General features: G+C 44.8%; 1 protein-coding gene across 3 annotated transcripts in view; it reads right to left on the reverse strand.

Moving 5' to 3' along the window:
• DPP7 (dipeptidyl peptidase 7) overlaps positions 1-18958 on the reverse strand; it is a 23645-nt gene extending 4687 nt beyond the window's left edge. The window contains exons 1-8 of one of the 3 annotated variants that reach the window (XM_053962049.1): positions 18755-18944; positions 18334-18447; positions 13636-13775; positions 12774-12937; positions 7164-7299; positions 3770-3851; positions 1846-2012; positions 607-667 (exon numbers count right to left, since the gene is read on the reverse strand). In XM_053962049.1, the coding sequence (XP_053818024.1) occupies positions 607-667; positions 1846-2012; positions 3770-3851; positions 7164-7299; positions 12774-12937; positions 13636-13775; positions 18334-18447; positions 18755-18869 (979 nt within the window). In that variant the 5' untranslated portion in view covers positions 18870-18944. Of the gene's footprint in view, positions 1-606; positions 668-1845; positions 2013-3769; positions 3852-7163; positions 7300-12773; positions 12938-13635; positions 13776-18333; positions 18448-18754 lie in introns of all 3 variants that reach the window. The other 2 variants (XM_053962050.1, XM_053962051.1) reach the window with 2 other exon arrangements.
• Positions 18959-19938: the final 980 nt, after the last annotated feature.

The following is a 19938-nucleotide window of genomic DNA, read 5'->3' on the forward strand; positions in this document are numbered from 1 at the left end:
TGCCACTCAGAACCTGTTTTTCTGAGTAATGATGAAGGTAGAACTCATTTTTAATAAGCAACTTGAGAGATTTTATTAGGAACTCTTCAAAAGTTCTTTGAATTCTACCTCTAGTAATAATTTCCTTACAAACACTGCTGGCTGACAAAATAAGTGCTCACAGAGATAAACGTATATGTGTGTATTTAGATGTATTTAAGATTGCCTTGCCTCTGGATTAAGACCACTGGACTTGTTCTCAACAAGGAGACCTGAAAACTTCCTTCAGTGAATGTGCACTGAGCCCGTGACTCTGGAGTCAGAGTATTGGTAAACTTCTAAAAAAGAACTAAGTCTCTCAGAAGCCCACATCTCATGGACAGACAACAGGCTATGGGGCTTCAATGCTTGAGAAACATGACAAGAATAAGTTGGGAAAGGTGAGAGAATGAACCTACGGGCCACTGTGAGACATCCCAACAGACAAAAACAACAGGAGGCAAAATGTCCCAAAGGGAGATCAGAGTCATACCAACTCCCCTGACACAGCAATGTGACAGGTCTACTGATAGATGCTTCTAGAACACGTGGTGGTACATAAAAGATCAAACTGATAATATAACTCACCAACAAGAGCAGCCAAGCCTTCAATTGGGTCTTTATGGGCAATAATTTGTTCACAGCCAACCTGGGAAAGACATATTACAGGCAAATGGCAGACAGAACAGTTACCAGTTGCTTTGTGAAAGGGCTAAGCTGGAAGATTCATTAAAATTATTATTTACATATTTTATGGTTCAGTAGCTTTCCAAAGGCCTAATGCAACAGGTCTTGAAGTTTTTTGCTTCCTCCCCTGTAGCAACAAAGTACATAGAAGCAAGCAGACAGGACAAGAGCAGACAGTTCCTTCACCAAGTTAGGGAGTTGTGGAAGAGCAACGGTGATTCACAACAGTTCCTCGTACAATCAGAATATTTCAATGCCCTTTTCAGGGAGTGGGGGGAATGTGCAGAATAATTATTTCCATTTTAGAGGTCATTAAACAGACCCTAGAAGAAAACTGGATGCCCAGTGGAGCCAGAGGCAGCATGTCCAGAGTTCCAGTGCGGCAGAGCCTGTGTGACCTCTTGCACAGTGTGTTCCAGGTAGGACTAGAACCCTAAATGCCACAAAGCCAGAGGCAAATGAAGTCCCATGGGCGTGACAACACACTAGAAGACACCAAGAATTGCAACAGCCTCTGGTGATCTGGGATCAAAGCTGGTACCTTTCAAAAGCAGCTGGTGTCTTAGAGGTCTTTGTAAACCCCTGAGAACTTGGTCCTTTTCCCACACTTTCCCATGCCATCTGTGGTTCTCTGGGAAGTTCACCCGTTTCCCAGCTCCCATAGCAGCAGGCTTTTTTCTGCACTGTACTTGAGGTATGTCAGCTTCCTGGGCAATACTTTCAAAAGAGACTGATTTTCACATCTCCATCCCTACCCACCACGAAAAATACCTCTCTAAAAGCATGTTGAGATGGGCTACAACAGAACTACTTTTTTCTTTTTTTTTTTTTTTTTAAGCTACAAGTTTTTAGTATTTAAAAGCTGAAATCAACAAGCTTGCACAGGTGTCTGTGTCTAAGGTAAAGGCAGAGCAGAATAGGAGTGACTCCAGCAAACGTCACAGCAGTCACCATCACAGAGAAGTTTCAATTGTGTACATTTATTGTCAGACTGGAAGGGCTGCAACATCCACCACTACTGGTCACCCTGTGACCAACACCCTGTCACCCTGTGACACTTGTCACCCTGTGACCAACACCAATGGTGTCTGGCGGACAGTGTCCTAAGCTCCAGTCACCCACTCACACCAATGTCCTCACCTTCACTGGATTGGCAGGGAGGTCACCCATGAAGTCAGTTTTGTATGGATAGTCCATCATGGCCATCATGGTGAAGGCATTTCTAGCAAACCCAAACAGCTGGTAAACATCCTCCTTGTTAGAGATCTTATTGCATGTGGCCATTTTGCTGCTGATCTCATCATAGGCTGCAAAAGAAAGGAAAATAAAAAGCACAAACTTCAACAGAGGAAAGTAATACCAAGCTTCAGCATCTTATTTCAGTCAGGAGTAAGAAGATGCTGTAACATAAGATGAGGTTTTTAGTGGAAAGGACACATTTCATCTAAATTTACACATGCGAACAGAACATTCAGGCACAACTTCCCTGGGGAGCCTGGAGGAATCAGCACGTGCAGGACAGAACTGATCCCAGCTGAAGCAGTGAGCAGATCAGCTTGGTACAGCCTGTCCTTGCAGTGCCCTGATGGCTGTTCCTGCTCATGTCTGCATGAGCTCCTTTCCCTGCAGTACCATGCCTCATGCTTCTATCCCTGGCAGGGCTGCTGTGTCCCACAAGGCAGGGTCCCCAAGCAAGCTCTCATGCAGGAAAGCAAGGTACAACATATGCCACCCAGTGAAATTCAAAAGCTGGAAAAACTGGCAGAGGGAAGAAAAAAAAACAACTAAAAAAATTTAAAACAAAAAACCCACCCCCCAAAAAAAAAAAAAAAAACCAAATACCACCACCCCCCCACCAGGGAAAAGGGAAAAAAAAAAAAAAAAAAAAAAAAAAGCACAGCTTCTTGGGAGGAGGGTGCATCTGCAGTAAGAACTGCCAGATGAGAACAGTCCTCATAAAGGATTCTCAAGATCCCAAGACATACCTTCAAACATCAGTGGGATGCAGAGGTCAGCTGGAGCCAGGAAATACATCTTTAAAGACATTCCTTCAAAATGTACCCATACACCTTTGCTTTTCTGCTGCAAAAAGCTGCTCCTTTAATTTTCATCCTCCACATTTTGCAGTCACAGATCCTGTCCCCATCCTGTTCTACAGCTGACCACTAGAGCATGGCTGCTTTTGCTTGGAAACCCACAGCCTGGGACCCGACTCTGAATACACACTTGAGGGCCAAAGCCTTAAATATGACCACCTTACCCCCAGCTGCAGGAAGCACGGCCCCAGGCAGAGCTGGAAGAGCTTGACTAGTTAACAGTAACATTCTTCCTGCTGTGAACCAATACTAAAATGACGTTTGGATCCCTGGGCTCCTCTGGCAGTTCCAAGACCAGCAGCAGCTGGGAGGCATACAGCTCCTGACACACAGCATGACAGACCAAGGCTAATGACAGACCCAGAAGCCACTACATCTGTCCGAACACCACGCACAGCTTCCAGGAGATGCTGCAACAGCCCATGGCATCTGGTCCAGCCTACTTAGAAGCCACTGCAGAGGTCTTCATCAGTCTGTCCTAACTGTCAAAGACTGAAGATGGAAGGGACTTAGATGAATGCTTCAGGACCTACACTGCCCTCCACATATTTCTCAGATCTGTCCAGTGAGCTGAGTCACACAGCTGTCATACCCACCAAAACAGCTCTTCATGATGTGGATATTGAGGACAAGTATTTGGTGAAAAATATGGCTTTAGTAGCTGTAAATACTATGCAAGTGGTTTTCACCTGCACGTGGTTTTGCATTTTGGTGCAGAAAAAATTGTTTCATTAAAACTGTGCAAAGCTCCACAGAGCTACTTATGTTTCAGTATTGGTTACCAATTTTAATGCTAACTGAAACTGTTAATAAAAGAAAAAAAAAAACAATTGTACAAGCAGAAAGAGGAAGCCATGTGGGCATCTGATTCTGAACAACTAGCTGAGGTAAAGCTGTACCAACTTTTTCCCTTCGTGGCTGGGAATGCTGGCTGCCCTTGGGAGCCATCTGCAGGGCTCTCTTCTTACCTCCACTCAGGCACAGGTCCTTGATCTGCTGGAAGGCTTTACGGACAGCTGTGACACAGCCTAGGCTGGACTTCTGAAAATCCTGAAGGGACAGAAAAGGTATGAAATGACAGTTTCCTACAGGAGATATTTGAGAGGCTGCAACAGAAAGAACTGCCAGAAAGACCAGAAGATGACACGGGTTATTGGCCCACTGGTCAGCACCTCATTTGCATTTCCATGACCAGTGACACCAGTGCTTCTGCCTTGTCCTTAAGAGTCTCAGCATGTCTCTGCAGAAGCCAACACTCTGGACAGCTCAGGCCAAGCAGCAGCTGTGTCACCAGGTCTGGCTGGAATGACCTGTCAGACAGAACACACTGTCCTTCATGGAGCATCAGGCTGAACGTGAAGCAGCAAGAGAATATGAAGCATGCCTCAGAGGGGGGCAGGCTGCAAGGGTCAAAAGGGGTTTGTTGTTTTTAAACACAGAGCAGAGTCCTTGAAACTGTACTTTGTCTGTCAGAAGGAGCCATAGGAGAAGTCAGTTATGCATTGGGAGTACAAGACCAAGATCTGCTTTTCTTCTTAAGCTTGCTAGTGGCCTGCCAAATGACCATGTCCTTTTTCTTGGGAAAACCATTACTGATCCTGAAAAAGCACTTTAAGTTAGGTTTGAAGAGCTGTGGCTGGTTATGGTGGACCAAGTTGTTTCTGTAACTGAAGGCCCTAGGAACTCAAGCTCTTTCTCCTCTTTCAAGTTGTAAGGCAGATTAGATCCGCTGGTAGCCAGTGTTTTGTAACAAGAAGAATTATTAGGGTTCTTCTGAGGTCTCTTTACCCTGCTAGAGCAAGGTAAGTAACCACAAATCACTAGCTAGGCGTTTTTCTTATAAAGACCCACCCTCAACTAAAAAATAGATTTGGGACCTTGCTTTTCTTCCTAATTCTAACTTTGTCTGATAATTATGTTTAAATAAATAATTTTGGAGTTTTCCACAGTTTATCTGAGCATCCCTTTAGGAGTTCCAAAAATCCTTCTGGATGTGCTTATTGATCTTCACCTGCTAATGGCTCTAACTGGCATGTGGGGACTGTTTGGCCTGGGACAGACGAGCAGGTCTGCTCTGGCTGCTGTGATGGCTGAGCTCTCCTCTAGGCACTGCTGGGCTGCTGCCAAGCACTGCCTGGCATGAGGACCCTTACAGACCAGAAACAGTTCAGCTTAGCAGAGGCAGGAGGAATTGCAGTCATTCCATGTGCCTTCATTGGGATTAATAGCTCTCACGGGTGTTCTCAGCAAGAAGAGCAATCAGATTTCAGATGCATAAATTGCAAATCAGAGCAACCTCCACACTGAAGATGGAAGGGAGTACTCTGAAACCATATAGTGCTTTCTTAAGAGCTCAGCCCAGAGCTTGCCTTACTACTGCAGAGAAAATAGATTTTTAAATTAGTTAGAAAGTTTTTTTCACACCCTAAGTTTGAGGGTATGTTATGACTCCCAGCATATTCACAGCTGAAGCAAGACAAGGATGCTGAAAGGAAATTAGCTTCAACCAGGGAAGAATTCCCACTGCAGGGCTTGTTAGCTGACTAAATTGAAAGGAATAAGATGAATGTGTCTTTACAAACAGACTGTGAATCTGCTTGTAGACAGGGCCAGGGACTTATAGATAGGGAAGTAACAGAAGAAACTACCAGTTCTAGAAAATGTTACTAATTGACATGGACCATTGCTCAGCCAAAGTCATGTTAAATTCCTGAACTTAGAGAAAAATAACAAAGGCTTAATAGAATTATGAATAGTGTTTTGCTATATAAAAGAAAAAAAAAGGAGGGGTGCACAGAAAAGGGGGACATAAAGCAGGTGATTCAGGAAGTCTGTACCTTCCAAGTACCTCAGCCAAAGGAAAGGGGAAAGGAAGAGGATGATGAGTCTGGGAAATTAGGATAGAAAGGGGGCTGCATCCCCCAACCATTTGAAAGACCCCTTGGGAAATGCCTCATGGCCTGTCCCTTTATTAGAATAAAATTACAGGACTCCTCTGTCTCCTTTTTGGACATAAACCTCTGGCACTGTGAATTTTTCCACACTAAATGGTATTACATTTTTTGTTTGAAAATGTATAACTAAGACAAGATGTCTATTATTCTTTTATGCACTTAAGAGTTTCATATGTGTTTATTTTCATATAACAGTCTCATCTTTATACTTACTGGTAAAGCTATCTGTTGTGTAAGTCTGCACAGAAACAAGTTGTTCATGTATATAAATAAGAACAAAGAGACCAGAAGTTACATACACAAGTGTGGTCCTTGAAGTGGAGAGTAACAGCAAAGTAACACAAGAATGTGTCAACAAAGATGAACCACCTCCAGACCAGAAAGATGGGGAGAAGAATGCTAAGGTAGCCCAAAGGTAACCTAAGACTAAGAGCAAGGTAAAAATCACCCCTGAGACATCTCATGCTCATGTCAGACCACCCTGGTATAGTGAACTGACACTGATTGGAGCATGTGTAGAAAAGCACTGGTTAAGTTGACCACTGAACAAGTTCTGTGCAACTTCTTTGTTGTAACTTGTATAAAAGCCTGCAAATGTCCCAAAGAGAGGTGCCAGCTTAATGAACTATAGCCTAGCAATAATTCTGGGCAGAAAAGCATGAAAGGTCTCAGCTCTGTGTGCTCACTGGCTCCTGCACCAGGCACAGACCTCAGCCCCAACTGAGGGACAACAAAGGTAGTTAATACAAAGACATCTGCGTCACCCAGATCTAGAAATTCATGTCAAAAGAGAGGCAGAACAGACACCATCGCAAGATTTCAGTACAACCAGCTAGTACATTTCTTTCCTTATAAGATAAATCTAAGTCACTTCCAACACCAACTTTTCGTGGCCTTAAACTGCAAAAGCCACATTTAAATTTTAGTTTAAATGATCCCAAGACACCTTGCACATTTTTAGTTATGAAATGAAGATTTCCAAGTTCTTCACTGAAATGCAATCACCTTTGACTAAGGAGGCGCTGTGAATCATTGGTACCAATACAGCATTTTGGGAGAGAATTTGAAAAATAAATTATCCAAAAGGAGTTCAGCCAGACACAAGGGAAAACGTTCAGGCTGTAATACAGTCAAGCCACTAGAAATGGGAAAGTCAATTCTTAGTGGTACTAAAGGTATGGAGTTGGGCTTCTTGGAGCAGCACCTTTGAACCCTGAGCTGCCCCAGTGGAGACAGTGCTCAGCCATCCTGCAGCTACTGTTTTTCCTTTCAGGTTGCCGTTTAATTGCACTCCCTGCTTAGCAGTGATGCTGTGAAGACAGATATCTATTTAAACACCTGGAAAATAAAAAAGAAATAGCATTCCTAAAGGAAGAAAATACTGCTCCTGAAAAGAGATGCTACTTACTGCTGTGACATCTCTGAAGAACTGGGTGGGGTCTCCAAGCCCAGCCACAGACAGCAGAGGAGCACTGGCAGCTAATGCTCCAGCCACAACATTTGGGTATTTCATCCTCAGGTAAGCGCTCAGCATTCCTCCATAGCTACCAAGGAGAGACAAGAGTTATTTCCTTTAACAGACAACTTATACTGTAATAACTCAGAAGTTCAGGCCAGCATTTACAGGCTCACCTAAACCAAGGCAACAATAAGCTCATGGATATCTGTGATGCCTCATGTTTTCTCACATGCTCTGTGATATGCATGATGCCCATGGATACCTGTGATGCTTTGTGCCTCATCCTCATGTTGATCCAGTTATGGCCAATGAGCAGCACACAGTGCTCTTACTGGCCTTTCCCCAAATGTTCACATCAGTTCTGGTGGGAACACAGCAGCTCAGTTTGCTTCTGTAGACAAATTTAAGTCCTGCCTCAGTATTTAACTTTGCACCATCCTGAGCATGTCCTGATAGCTTCACAGCAGAGCAAACCAGGGTTTGAGTGAAGCACTCACTGTTCAAAGAGAGAAGACACACTGTACATTTTGCATGCAGAATGACAAGAACTAGTTGGAACTAGTCAAAACTTTGCCAGGGTTTTGGCAAAGGCTGTCCATGAACATGGCAGAACAGGCAGCCCTCTTGGCTCCTGGAAAGTGGAGGCTATCCTCCCTGGGCACCACAAATAACAGCTGCATAGTTGATCAGCACAGATACAGGGAAGTGGAAAAGTTAACAAATGCAACAAGAAAAGTCAAAGCTACCTTGGTAGCCTCAGTGCCAGGGCCACAATCTACACATGGATCAAAAGCTGCTAGATAGACCCAAGATGACAGCAGTCATTAATTTGCTGATGGTTGCAGAGTTTCTCTGAGGCCATTGGGGGTGGCAAATGACATCCCCAAAACACAGATTAAACCTGGTCTAACTCCAAGCTTAAAAGCACTCAATCTCCCTCTGCACCACCTCAAGTGGTTCAGTAAATACCATTCCCACAACACCCACGTGTAAAGCAATTTGCATTTCTCTAGCCCTGGTCCTGGAGACAGGCGTTACCTGAAACCTGCTGCAAGTAATTTCAGGTTAATATGGCACAGTTATAAGCACCAGAAGTTTTTTTCTCACCTGGGAAATGCTGTGCTTCTCCAGCACTGCCATATTTCAGTGTTCTTCATTTGGGTCTAGTGTGTTCAGGGCTGCTGCAGAGTGAGCCCTCAATTACACACAGAGAGCTGCAGTCTAACATGCAGCCAGCTAGGAGGTTTTGCTGAATCCCTCTCCCATCTTCCTATCCCAGGACAGCTTCTGGGCCTTCCTACTCTAGCTACTGTCCTGATAGTCACAGTATAAACCTCCGTGAGATCAACAGTTCAGTCACCACACTGCAACCAGCTGAAGGCTTAATGATAACTATCATGCCAAATGCTTTTTAGCTCACTGCAACTGAATTCAAAGCCCTGTACTTCTGGAAGACTTTTGGAGGGAAGCATCCCTCTACTGCAAGAGAGGAGATCCATCAAGAAACAAGGACATCCACCCAGCTGTAGCACAGTGAGCAGTCTGAGAAAGGACTGCTGCAAGGAACCAAAGAGCAGCACAGCAGAATTATGAAAAGGCCTACAATGAAAATGGCTGGATGCTGTTAAAGAGGCTGTGTTTAATAAAAAGCTGTGTGGCCCCTCAAAAGAATATTTTACCAATTATTAGTTGCTTGTGTTTCCAATGTAAAATATTCTGATCCTTCAGGAAGAATTTCTCATTTTCACAGAGTTACAGAATATGCTGAGCTGAAAGAGACCTATCATGATCATTGAGCCCAACTCCTGGCCCTATGCAGGACACTCCAAGTATCCCATCCTGTGCCTGGGAGTGTTGTCCACACTCTTCTTGAACTCAAACAGGCTTGGTGTATGACCACTTCCCTGGGGAGCCTGTTCCAGTGCTCAACCACTCTCTGAGTGAAAAACATTTTCTTGATATCCAATCTAAACCTCCCTTGACACATATTCATGCTGTTTCCTTGAGTCCTGTCACTGGTCATGAGTGAAAGAGATCAGTGCTATCCCTCCACGGGATACTGAAGAGGGCAGTGAGGTTTTCCCTCAGTCTCCTCCAGGCAGAACAACCAAGTGATCTTAGTCACTCCTCATAAGGCCTCCCCTTCAGACCCTTCCCCATCTTCATGGCCCTCCTTTGGACACTCTCTAATAGTTTAATGTATTTTTTACATTGTGGTACCCTAAACAAGGTGATGCCACCCCAGTGCAGAGCACAGTGGGATAATTGCCACCCTGACCCAGCCAGCGATGCTGTGCCTGGTGCCCCCTAGGACACAGTTGGCCCTCCTGGCTGCCAGGGCACTATTGACTCACATCCAATATGCCATTGGACCCCCAGGTCCCTTCCCACATCTGCTCTCCAGCCACTCATTCCCCACTCCATACACACAGCCAGTGTTGCCCCATCCTAGGTGAAAAACCAAGCACTTGCCATTGGGAAACTTCATACGGTTGGTGATTGTCCATCTCTCTGACTTACTAAGGTCTCTCTGCAGGGCCTCCCTGCCTTCAAGGGAATCAACGGCTCTTCCCAGTTTAGTGTTGTTGGCAAACTGACTTAGTATTATTCCTTCAAGTCATTTGTGGGAACCCAGGACATCCCTCTGGCTGCCCTGGCTGTCTCAAGACCCTGGCAGGGGGCTTGGAGACCTTGGCATGAAGTCAAAAACTCCTGTGGCTTCGATTTTAGCCCGTGGCAAAAACTGCCAACTTTGTGTGAAGATTTACAGGTCACAAGGGTTTGAGTTAAAAGTAGAATTCTGGGGTTTTTTAGAACGGGGTTCAGGAGGCAAGATGGAGGAATTTGGGTGTGTCTTGTCCTTCTTCTCATCCTCCATCTTTCACTGTGATGGTGACACTTTTTATTGGTTTAGAGTAGAGACACACTGTCTAACATAGGTGATAGGTATGCGGAATTAATTGTAAATAAAGTGCACGTAGTTCATAGTATAAAATGTAAACACCACCCTAGAGGGCAGACAGAATGCCGCGATCCGACTTGCTAGACAGAGCTTAGCAGGTCAGAGAAAGAATGTTACAGATAAGAGAAAATAAGCAACCTTGAAAAGCAAAACCAATGCATCTGGACTTCTTCTTTGGCTGTGGGGCTGGGAGGAAAAGACTTTTTACGATCTCGGGGTCACCTTGACCACAGAACCCCAAGAGTCATTGGCAAATTGACTTAGTATTCTTTCAAGTACTGCATCCAGGTTGTTAATAAAGACGTAGAAGAGATAAGGGCTGAGCATGGAGCCCTGCAGAATCCCACTAGTGACTGGACACCAGCCTGGTGTTACCCCAGACACTGTAACTCTTTGTGCCAACCAGTGAGCCAGTTGCTCACCCATCATGTGCTTGACATTTTGCCCAGAAAAATCTTTGGCACAGATAGCATCAAAAGGTTTGCTAAAGTCCAAAATAATGACATTTACTGGCTCTCCTACATCAATCAGGTGGGTTACCCCACCATAGAAAGAAATCAGGTTCAACATACACAACTTTCCCCTCCTGAAGCTAGCTGCAACCAATGACTGCATTGCCCTCCAGGTGGTTTTTCAATATCTCCCAGAATAATATTTGCCATGATCTTCCCAGATTTTACCAGCACTGAAGTGAAACTGGCAGGCCTGTAGTTTGCAAGGTCCTCCTTCCTGCCATTCTTGAAAACTGGGACAATGTTTGCCAGCTTCCAGTCAGCTGGGACCTCTCTGGATTCCCAAAACTGCTCAAAAATCATCAAGACAGGTTTTGCAATGACATCAGCAGCTCTTTGAGAATTCTTGGATGAATCCCAACAGGCCCCATAGATTTGTAGGGAATCAGATGGAGCACCAGATCCTGCACATGTTCAGGGTCAACAGGGGGTTGATTATTCTTGCATACATGGTCCTCCAGCTCAAGGCACTGGGGCCCTTTTGGTTTGTTAACCACGGTGAAGACATAGGCAAAGAATGCAATAAACACCTCTGCCTTGTTTCTGTCCCTGTTTGTGAGGTGACCATCCTCATCCTGGAACAGGCCAATGTTATTTCTTACATTCCTTTCACCATTCATGTACTTAAAAAACTCTTTTTATCATTCTCCAGTTTTGGCAGTTTCAACTCCAATTAAACTTTAATCACACGAATTTTCTCCCTATAGTGGGGAGCAGTATCTCTGTATTCTTCTCATGTCACCTGACCTTGCTTCCACTGGGCATACAACCTCCTTTTTCATCTTATTTCCAAGAGAAGATCCTTGTTCAGCTAAGCTGGCCTTCTGCCTCACCTGCTTGACTTTCAGCATTTGGGAATTGTTACTCCTTTGCCCTTAACAGGTGATATTTAACACAGATGGACCCCATCGCCTACAAAAACATTTTCCCAGGAGACTTTACTCAATAATTCCCTGAGCAGCCTGAAGTCTGCTGAAGTCTCTCGTCATGGCCAGAGTTGAGGTTTTGCTGGTACTTTTCCTCCTGTCAAAAGAGATTTTAAACTTGATGGCAGTATGGTTGCAGTGGCCAGAACCGCCAACCCCCACTTTGCTCACAAAATCCTCTCTGTTGACAAGCAGTAGATCAAGAAGGGTATCTTTCCAATTCTGCTCCTTTAAGAACTGTGCCATAAAGTTGTAATCTGGATTTTTCAGGGAATCTTCTGGCCTAGATTGTACTGTGTGATTCTCCCAGTTGATTTCTGGCAAGCTGAAGTCCCCCATAAGGACAAGGGAAGTTGACTTGAAAGCATCCTTCCTCAAAGAATAATTTGTTTGCGTCATCATCTTGTCTGGGAGATCCAAAGTAGACTCCTACAGTGACATTTGCATTATTTATTTGTCCTTTGATTCTTACCCAGGGGCTTTCAACTGCGCTGTTGCCAACTGTGAGCTCCAGACATTCTATCCCTTTCACTACATACAATGCCATCACTTCACCTCTTCTGCCCGATCCCTCTTGAAGAGCTTGTAACCATCCAACAGGGCACTCTAGTCACAGGACTTATCCTACCAGACTTCACTTTTGCTAATGGTGCCAAATCTCTGGGCTTGGGCCAAAGCTTTGAGCTCCTCTTTTTTGTTCCTTATGCTGTATGCATTAGTGTAGAAACATTTCGGGCAAGGTTCCTTGTAGCCAACACCTCATTAAAGCAGATTGAGGGACCCCATTAGTGCTTTCTTCCTCAGGTCTTGGCACACCATCCCATTGCTTATGACTGGCAAGGCTGCTATTCTCCCATTACCCTTTTCAAGTTATTTTTTTTCTGCAGCTCTAGATGATTCAGATATTGAAGAAGCTTAGAAACATCCAGTCAGGGGTGCTTCTCCAAAGCAACCACAAATGGAGACTAATTCCTGATGGGAAAGAAGAGTGGGACCTGGTGATGAGCTCATGGGAGCTGAGGCACAGGCACATCTGCTCTCAAAAGGATAGCTTCAAGCGCTGCATTGAGAACTTTCTTGAGAGCAAAAGAGACCTACAGCAGCATAACTTTGGCTGGAAAAGGATGCAGAGAAGGGAAGGAATCCATGCAACACATACCTGCCTCCGAAAGCGATGACAGGGCAGTCTGCAGCACCAAACTGCTGCTTAAGCTCAGTAATGAGCACTGCATAGTCAGCAAGGGCTTGTTCCACAGTGAGCAGAGCAGTCTTCTTCAACTGTGTTGACTCAAGTCCAAAGGGAAGAGACTTCCCATAGTACCTCTGAAATGAAAGAGATACACTATGACAACGCTGGTCTGAGTCTTCTCTACTTTCACCATAGAGCTGGGCTAAGTGTGCACTAATATGAAGAGATAACAGAGTATGAGATGTCCTCTAACTTGTCCATAACTGAGGAAGTGCCCTGTCTCCTGCATCTGATACACAGACACTCGCAGGACAGATCATGGAGTGGACGGTTAGGACATGACAGCTGCTTCAGTGGGCGCCAAGTAAGTTCTCAGCACATGCATCTCTCCTGAAGTTCCCAGCTACAAAAGGGAACAGGATAATCTCTTCATGCCTAAGATGATAGATAGTAAATTTAATAGAGTAGTGTGGGAAAGGTTGGCTTGGGACTTTGCAGGGTAGAGAGATTAAATATTATCCAAACAAAGTATCTCTCTACTCCAACATGGAGTTTAAGGCCTGTAGAAACTACTTACAAAAGCAAATCATTCAAGGCATAGGCTGTACTGAAACAGCAGTCTGTATCCTGGAGTGCTGGGAGGCATAGTAAAAAATTACTCAAAAGCCATGATTACGGAAAGAAAATCTACTGTCATGGGGAGAAAGCTTACTGGTCCGACTCAGCTCCACAGCAAGAAATGGTACCACTATTCCACACCTGCCAAAAGCTGAATTTGGTAACACTGAACAGAACAGGACTCTAAAGGATGCATAGTGACGAAAATACTCACATGTTCAGCAAAAATGACAAGTGCTTGCTGTTCCTCTGCTAATTCAAATATGAAGTCAGAGTTCTGAGCAAAAGTCCAGATGTCACCTTCATTGCCAGTATAGAAAAAGATGGGTCCAAATCCTTTCTTCCAGAACTTTGCTGAGGTAATTGAAAGAAAGAAAATAAAAATTAAAATAAAAAAAACCCAAACCCACAAAAAACACATAATACCCCCCAAAACACAACAAAGAATATGTGCATGAAATTAGTCAATTTTTGGTTTTGGGCAGGAGCTTAACAAGGAAGAACTCTGTCAACATGCTGATTCCTGAGATCTGATCTGGGACACAAAGGTATTAGAAAGGCAAGGCTCCAGAAATCTCTCATTTGCATGGGGGTAAATAAGAGCTTCCATAAAATCACTACATGGCCTGAAAATCTCACTTCTGCCTGAAAAATACCTAAATTCTCAAGTTCTGTAAGTCCTTTGCAGACAGTTGCCCCCAAAAAGAGCAATTTCCCATTTATATACCCTTTTTAGCCCAACTCACTCCAAAACATTTGCACAGCTAAATTTTCACACAAAACTGACATTAGGGAATTGCCTGCATCTTTCTGATACTCCTGCTGTGATGTATAAAGTTGTAAATTACATATCATAGGACACTTTGAGTTGGGGGTAACCATCAAAGACCATCCAGTTCAAGCCCCCTGCCACAGGCAGAGACACCTCCAAGTAGACCAGGCTGCTCTAAGCCCTGTGCAATCCGGCCTTGAACACTTCCAGGAATGGGGCAGCCACAGCTTCTCTGGGCAACTTGTGCCAGGGCCTCACCACTCCCACAGGGAAGAATGTCTTCCTTATATCCAATCCAAATTCACCATCTGTCAACTTCAAACCATTGCCCCTTGTCCTATCACTACTGGCTTTGGTAAAAAGCTACTCCCCCTGTTTTTCACAAATGTTCTCTAAGTACTGGAAGGCCACAATAAGGTTTGCCCAGAGACTTTTCTTCTCCAGGCTGAACAAACCCACTCTCCCAATCTATCTCCAGAGCAGAGGGGTTCCAGCTGTCACAAGACGAGGGAAAGCTTCAGACAAGCCCTGCCTTAGCCTCAAATTTTGGCAACATTTCAAACTTAAGGAATCACTCTGACTCACAGTTCTAATGACAGCGAATCGGATCTACTTCTAAAAATGAAAGACAAGAGATAACAGACAAAAGATCTGAACCAGAACTACTCACTCCACAGTATAAAACTAAAGAACTACTAGTCAATAACAGTAAACCATAGAACAGTACACTATATCAAGGTATCTATATTAAAACTGGCAAAATAAATAGTATTGATTAGGAATCAAATGTAATTTACTACCAAAATGGCTATAACATAGAGAGATTCCTTCACTCAACCCCTGGGGAGTAACCATGAAGCAGATGTACCTGCTCATGGGAGTAACTCCACACATTTCCAGAAAATATATATTTGTTAGCAGATTTCTGCTTTGTGAAAGTTTGGGGTGGCTTTTATAGTTGTGAATTGAACAGCTATCAGTCAGTCAAAATCCAGCTTCTTTTGTCAGTTCTCATGTCAACGGTAAGGTATCTTACCATTGGGAAATACCAGACCAGTGTTAACCCATGGGCCCAAAAAACTTCACAATAACACAGCTTGTCCTGTTTGAGATACCTGACTGGCTAACAAACAACAGATAAGCTCTTGGGAGAGGGTGAGATGCTCTGCTACACCAGCTCTCATATCATTGCTGGGGCTTCCTCTGGACTCACTCCAGCAGCTCCACACCCTTCTTCTATTGAGGTTCCTGGGCCTGGAGGCAGTTCTACCAGTGGGGTCCCACCTGAGCAGAGGGACAGAATCCCCCCCGACACCTGCTGCCCACACTATGAGGAGGAGCCCAGGATATGCTGATATATGTTATATATGTGTCTTAGGTTAGAAATGGGGGGTGTATTCTATTCCTATCTGATGTTATCTTCTGTTAATTGGGCAGTTTTCTTTATTTCTTCCACAACCAATCCTCCTTCTGGGGAGACATCTGCTGTTAATAGGCCAGTGAGTGCCACAGCATGACTGATAAAATTACATCATCCCATCATGAGAAGCTCTGCCCAGAGGGAGGAGCCAAACATTCCTACCTGGATATAATCAGAGATATAGAGGACCACAGGGAGGCTTTTCCACTGGATTTTTCATAGGAAGACTGCATCCTTCTACAAGTTCACTACTTCAGAAGAACCACATCTGCCACTCCAGGAGGACTGCAGCCACCATTTCAATTGGACTGCTACCAACACCCTGACCAACAGGGTGTCAGGTCGTATTCTGACTCTGTCAGTGTTGTTTTGTATTACCGCATTGTTGATTTTATCTTTATTTTCTTCTCTAATAAAGAACTGTTATTCCTGCTCCCATACCTTTGCCTGAGAGCCCCCTTAATTTCAAAATTTTAACAATTTGAAGAGAGGGGGTTTACATTTTCCAGTTAAGGGGAGGCTCCTGCTTTCCTTAACAGACACCTGTCTTTTCAAGCAAAGACAATAAGTAACACACATGTGTATGTGTATGTACATATATATGATGATACATGAAGATGATGTGCTTCATCCTCAGATCACTTTATAACTGAAGGCAAATTGAGTCTAGCAGGACAAGCTGAGCTGTGATGCTAACACTGGCTTATCTAACAAACAGTTGCTCTAATGCTTGCTGACTTAGCTTAGTCATAAACTGCACAGGAATTAAGAGAGCTAATAAATAGTTTTCTTCAATGACAAAACTCAGACCGTCAGTTAAGTGCTGATTTCGACACAAAGAGACCCTGCACAGCAGTTGTCCCATGGATGTTGCTGTCACATGAGGCTGTTTCCATGAACATAAGAGGCCCAAATTTAATTCTTGGCATTCTCAGCACAGAATTGACAAAGCCAGATTTAGCTTGAAATGGGATTTGAAACCTCTCATTAGTGAAACTGCTCCTCTTAATTAACAAAGAGGCCAACTGACTATGATACATTTGCTTTGGATATTGGGTAGGTAACTGAAGTGCTCAGTGTTCTCTTTCCTCTGGCTCTTCTCATATGGCTTAATGGCTCCTGGAGTAAACAACCATCACAGGAGCCAAAACCAAACTAGATGGACTCATTGAAAGGTATCTATTTTTAGATTGAAATCCTGGGAAATTGCTAGCTAAACTCAAGAGTATCAGATTCCCTGTTGTGAAATTAGTTTTTATTTTCTTGCTGATAATCTGAAAAGTCTCATTGCACAAAAAACAGTATAGGGAAATGGAATTACGGGAATTTTGAGTAAGAAACTCTCTATAAACCAGCAGAACTGCACTGTTAATATTTTGCTCCTCACAATTATTATTCAGTTCTGCCCAGGACTCACAGATAAAACATAACACTTTAAAAGAAAACAAATAGAAGTTGCACAGTGCTTTAAACCATGTAATCCCAACATTCTGTTCAAAAAGGACCACTTAATTAGTGAAATTGCAGCCTTGGGTATGCTCTCAAAATTCACTAGTGTGTCCATATCTTTAGGTTGAACTAAATTCATTAATTCATGCCTGGTGAAACATACAACTTGGCACAAGTGCTGAACAAGCTGCAGAGCAACAGGTAATGTGAAGGTGAGATGGAGTATCTGAAAATCCCAATGCAGCAGGTGGGCACCAAGCTGGGCAGTGCTCATGTCTGTTGCTATTCCCAAGTCCACCTTTGCTCTCTCCCTGCAAATTGCTCCCCAATTCCTCTGTATAGGCAGGGTTAAAAAACACGTGACACTGGTTATGGAAATTGCTCTGTTTTTAGTCACATGCTGTTTAAAAAGGCCTTTTCTCTTTTACTGTCAGTGACACAAAAGTAAGACACAGCTGGCTCCTTGCTGGCAGTGCTCATTGTTTCGCATGGATTAAGCTATCTACAGTTGCACAATTTTAAACAATGCAAACCACTGACCCAAGAGGAGTTACCTTTACTACTAAAAATGATCAGTACAGAGTGCAACATTTCAGTTGCTATTTGTTTTTCCCGACACATTCAGAACACTGAATTACATGCACTTGTAAGAGATGCTGGTATCAACTGAAGACACACACAAAGAGCCATCTCCGGTGCAAGCCTAACACAGCTCCTGCTTCTAGTCTACTCTTGCTCCAGAGAGGCCAGTCCCCACAATCCAGTCTGCACCACACAGCAAGAACAGAAGGCAAGGAGCGAATTCCAGACTGGTTGGTGCTGGAAAGGACCTTAAAGTTCCGTCTACTTCCACCCCTCTGCCATGGGCAAGGACATCTTCCACTACCCCAGGGTGCTCCAAACCCTGTCCAGCCTGGCCTTGGACACTGCTAGGGGTGGGGCAGGCACAGCTCCTCTGCATAACCTGTGCCAGGGCCTCCCCACCCTGCAGGCAGGGAAGAATGCCTTCCTGATGTGCAGTCTAAGCCTACTCTCAATTTAAAGCCAGTCCCCCTTGTTCTAGAAGTGCATGCCTTTGTAAAAAGTGGATGAAAAGGAGAGGAGGCTATAGACAATGCTGGGGAATGCTTGGCTGGTACAGGGTTGGCCCTTGGCTAACACTGATTCTTGGTTGCCCAGTGCTCTAGCTCCTGCTTTACCTCGGAACAGAGGCAGTTAAAGCTTAAGCAGAAAGGAATCCAGCCCGAAGTCACAGCACCCACGGGACCTACCCGACACCAGGTACCGCTGCGGGAAGGTCTCGTTGCCACAGGTCTCGAAGCTGAAGTGGTCCCGCACCTGCGGAAAGAGCCGCTCCTCCAGGCCCGGCCATACGACCCGGGCAGCTGGAGGGGGCATCATCAGCACAGCGGAAACCGACAACAGGCGCTGTCACCCAGTACGGCACAACCCAGCCTGGGAACCGGGACCCGGGGAGCTCGGAGCGCCCTCCCGGTGCTCCCCAGGCTGGCTGAGGGCTCCGGCCCAGCAAGGCTAGTTCGGGGTCCTGCCCAGGGCCTGGAAAAGCTAGTTGAGGGTCCTGTCCATGGAGGGCCGGGGCTCTAGCCGAAGAAGGAAGGAGGGGGTCAGGCAGAGGGATCCGGCCCGAGGAGCAGAGGGAACAGGCAGAAGGGTCCGGCCCGAAACACCCACCGGGAGCGGCGTGGGCGGACGGCAGCGGCGGGAGCAGCAGCAGCAGCGGCGGGAGCAGCAGCAGCAGCGGCGGGAGCCGCAGCAGCGGCGGCGGGAGCAGCGGCAGCGACTCCATAGCAGCGGCTCCGCCTGCACCACAGAGCGAGCGCGGCCGCGCAGGCAGCGATCACGTGACCCACCGATTCGGGATCACGTGCTGACCCAGCGGCCCTTCACGTGACCACGCGAGCACCAGCCCGGCCGTGGGTCCGTAATGGCGGCTCCACCCGGCTGCTTCACTTCCCAGCAGGCCGGGATGGGCCGGACCGTGCCACTGTGTACTGCAGAGGTTAAAAAATATGAAAAACGCCAACGACTTGTTACTTTAAAATCTTAAAACTTTATTAGTAATAAAAAAGTTATAAAAATAGTAATAAAATTAGAGTAATAAAAAATTGGACAATGAGTGTTATAGACAAATGCAATTGGGGAGGCTAATTATAGATAAATCAATTAACAAGAATTTATTAAGCAAGCGGTATTAAGCAAAAAAACCAGCGCTGGGCGGCCGGGGAGTCTCCACTCTGCCACGGTGCACCTTCCCCCTTTGACCTTTTTGTTTTTATAGTCCCCCCCTTTTTTTCGGTTGACGTATTTTCTCTCGATGTACTCTGCGCCGGTGCAATTGGTTGCTAGGGGGTCCTTTTCCTTTTCCCTTTTTTTTTTTTTTTCTCCTCTTTGCCCTTGGTGGTCATAGGGATGAAGGCTCCTTATCTTCTTTGCCAGTTGTCCTTGGCCTAAAAGTTAGCTTGTATATAGTTAGTTACACAGTCTTCTATGCTAGCTGCATTTGCACAATTCTTAAGCAGAATACTTGTTGTTTATCAAGCCACTCCCCCTTTTTTCTCCTCTTTCTCTTCTCACAGTCTGAAATTCTCTATTCAGTTTAAATTCTTATCTTCTTTCAATGTTGGTTTTGATGAACAAAGACCTTTTTATTACAATCCCTCCTCTTTCTCTTTACCAATTTGTTAATTAAAACGCTTTAACTCTTGGTGGCTTAAGACCAGGGTTTCATCTACTTCTGAGTCCCTGGGCAATGCTTCGTACCTCTCCCTAATAAGCATTAGATGAGCTGCCTCTAGTCTTCCTTTTACAATGTCTATGATTTTATTAAAAATGCAAGGTCTGAAAGTTAAACCTAG

The sequence above is a fragment of the Vidua chalybeata genome, chromosome 21 (assembly GCF_026979565.1).
Source record: "Vidua chalybeata isolate OUT-0048 chromosome 21, bVidCha1 merged haplotype, whole genome shotgun sequence".
Taxonomy (NCBI): Eukaryota; Metazoa; Chordata; class Aves; order Passeriformes; family Viduidae; genus Vidua; species Vidua chalybeata.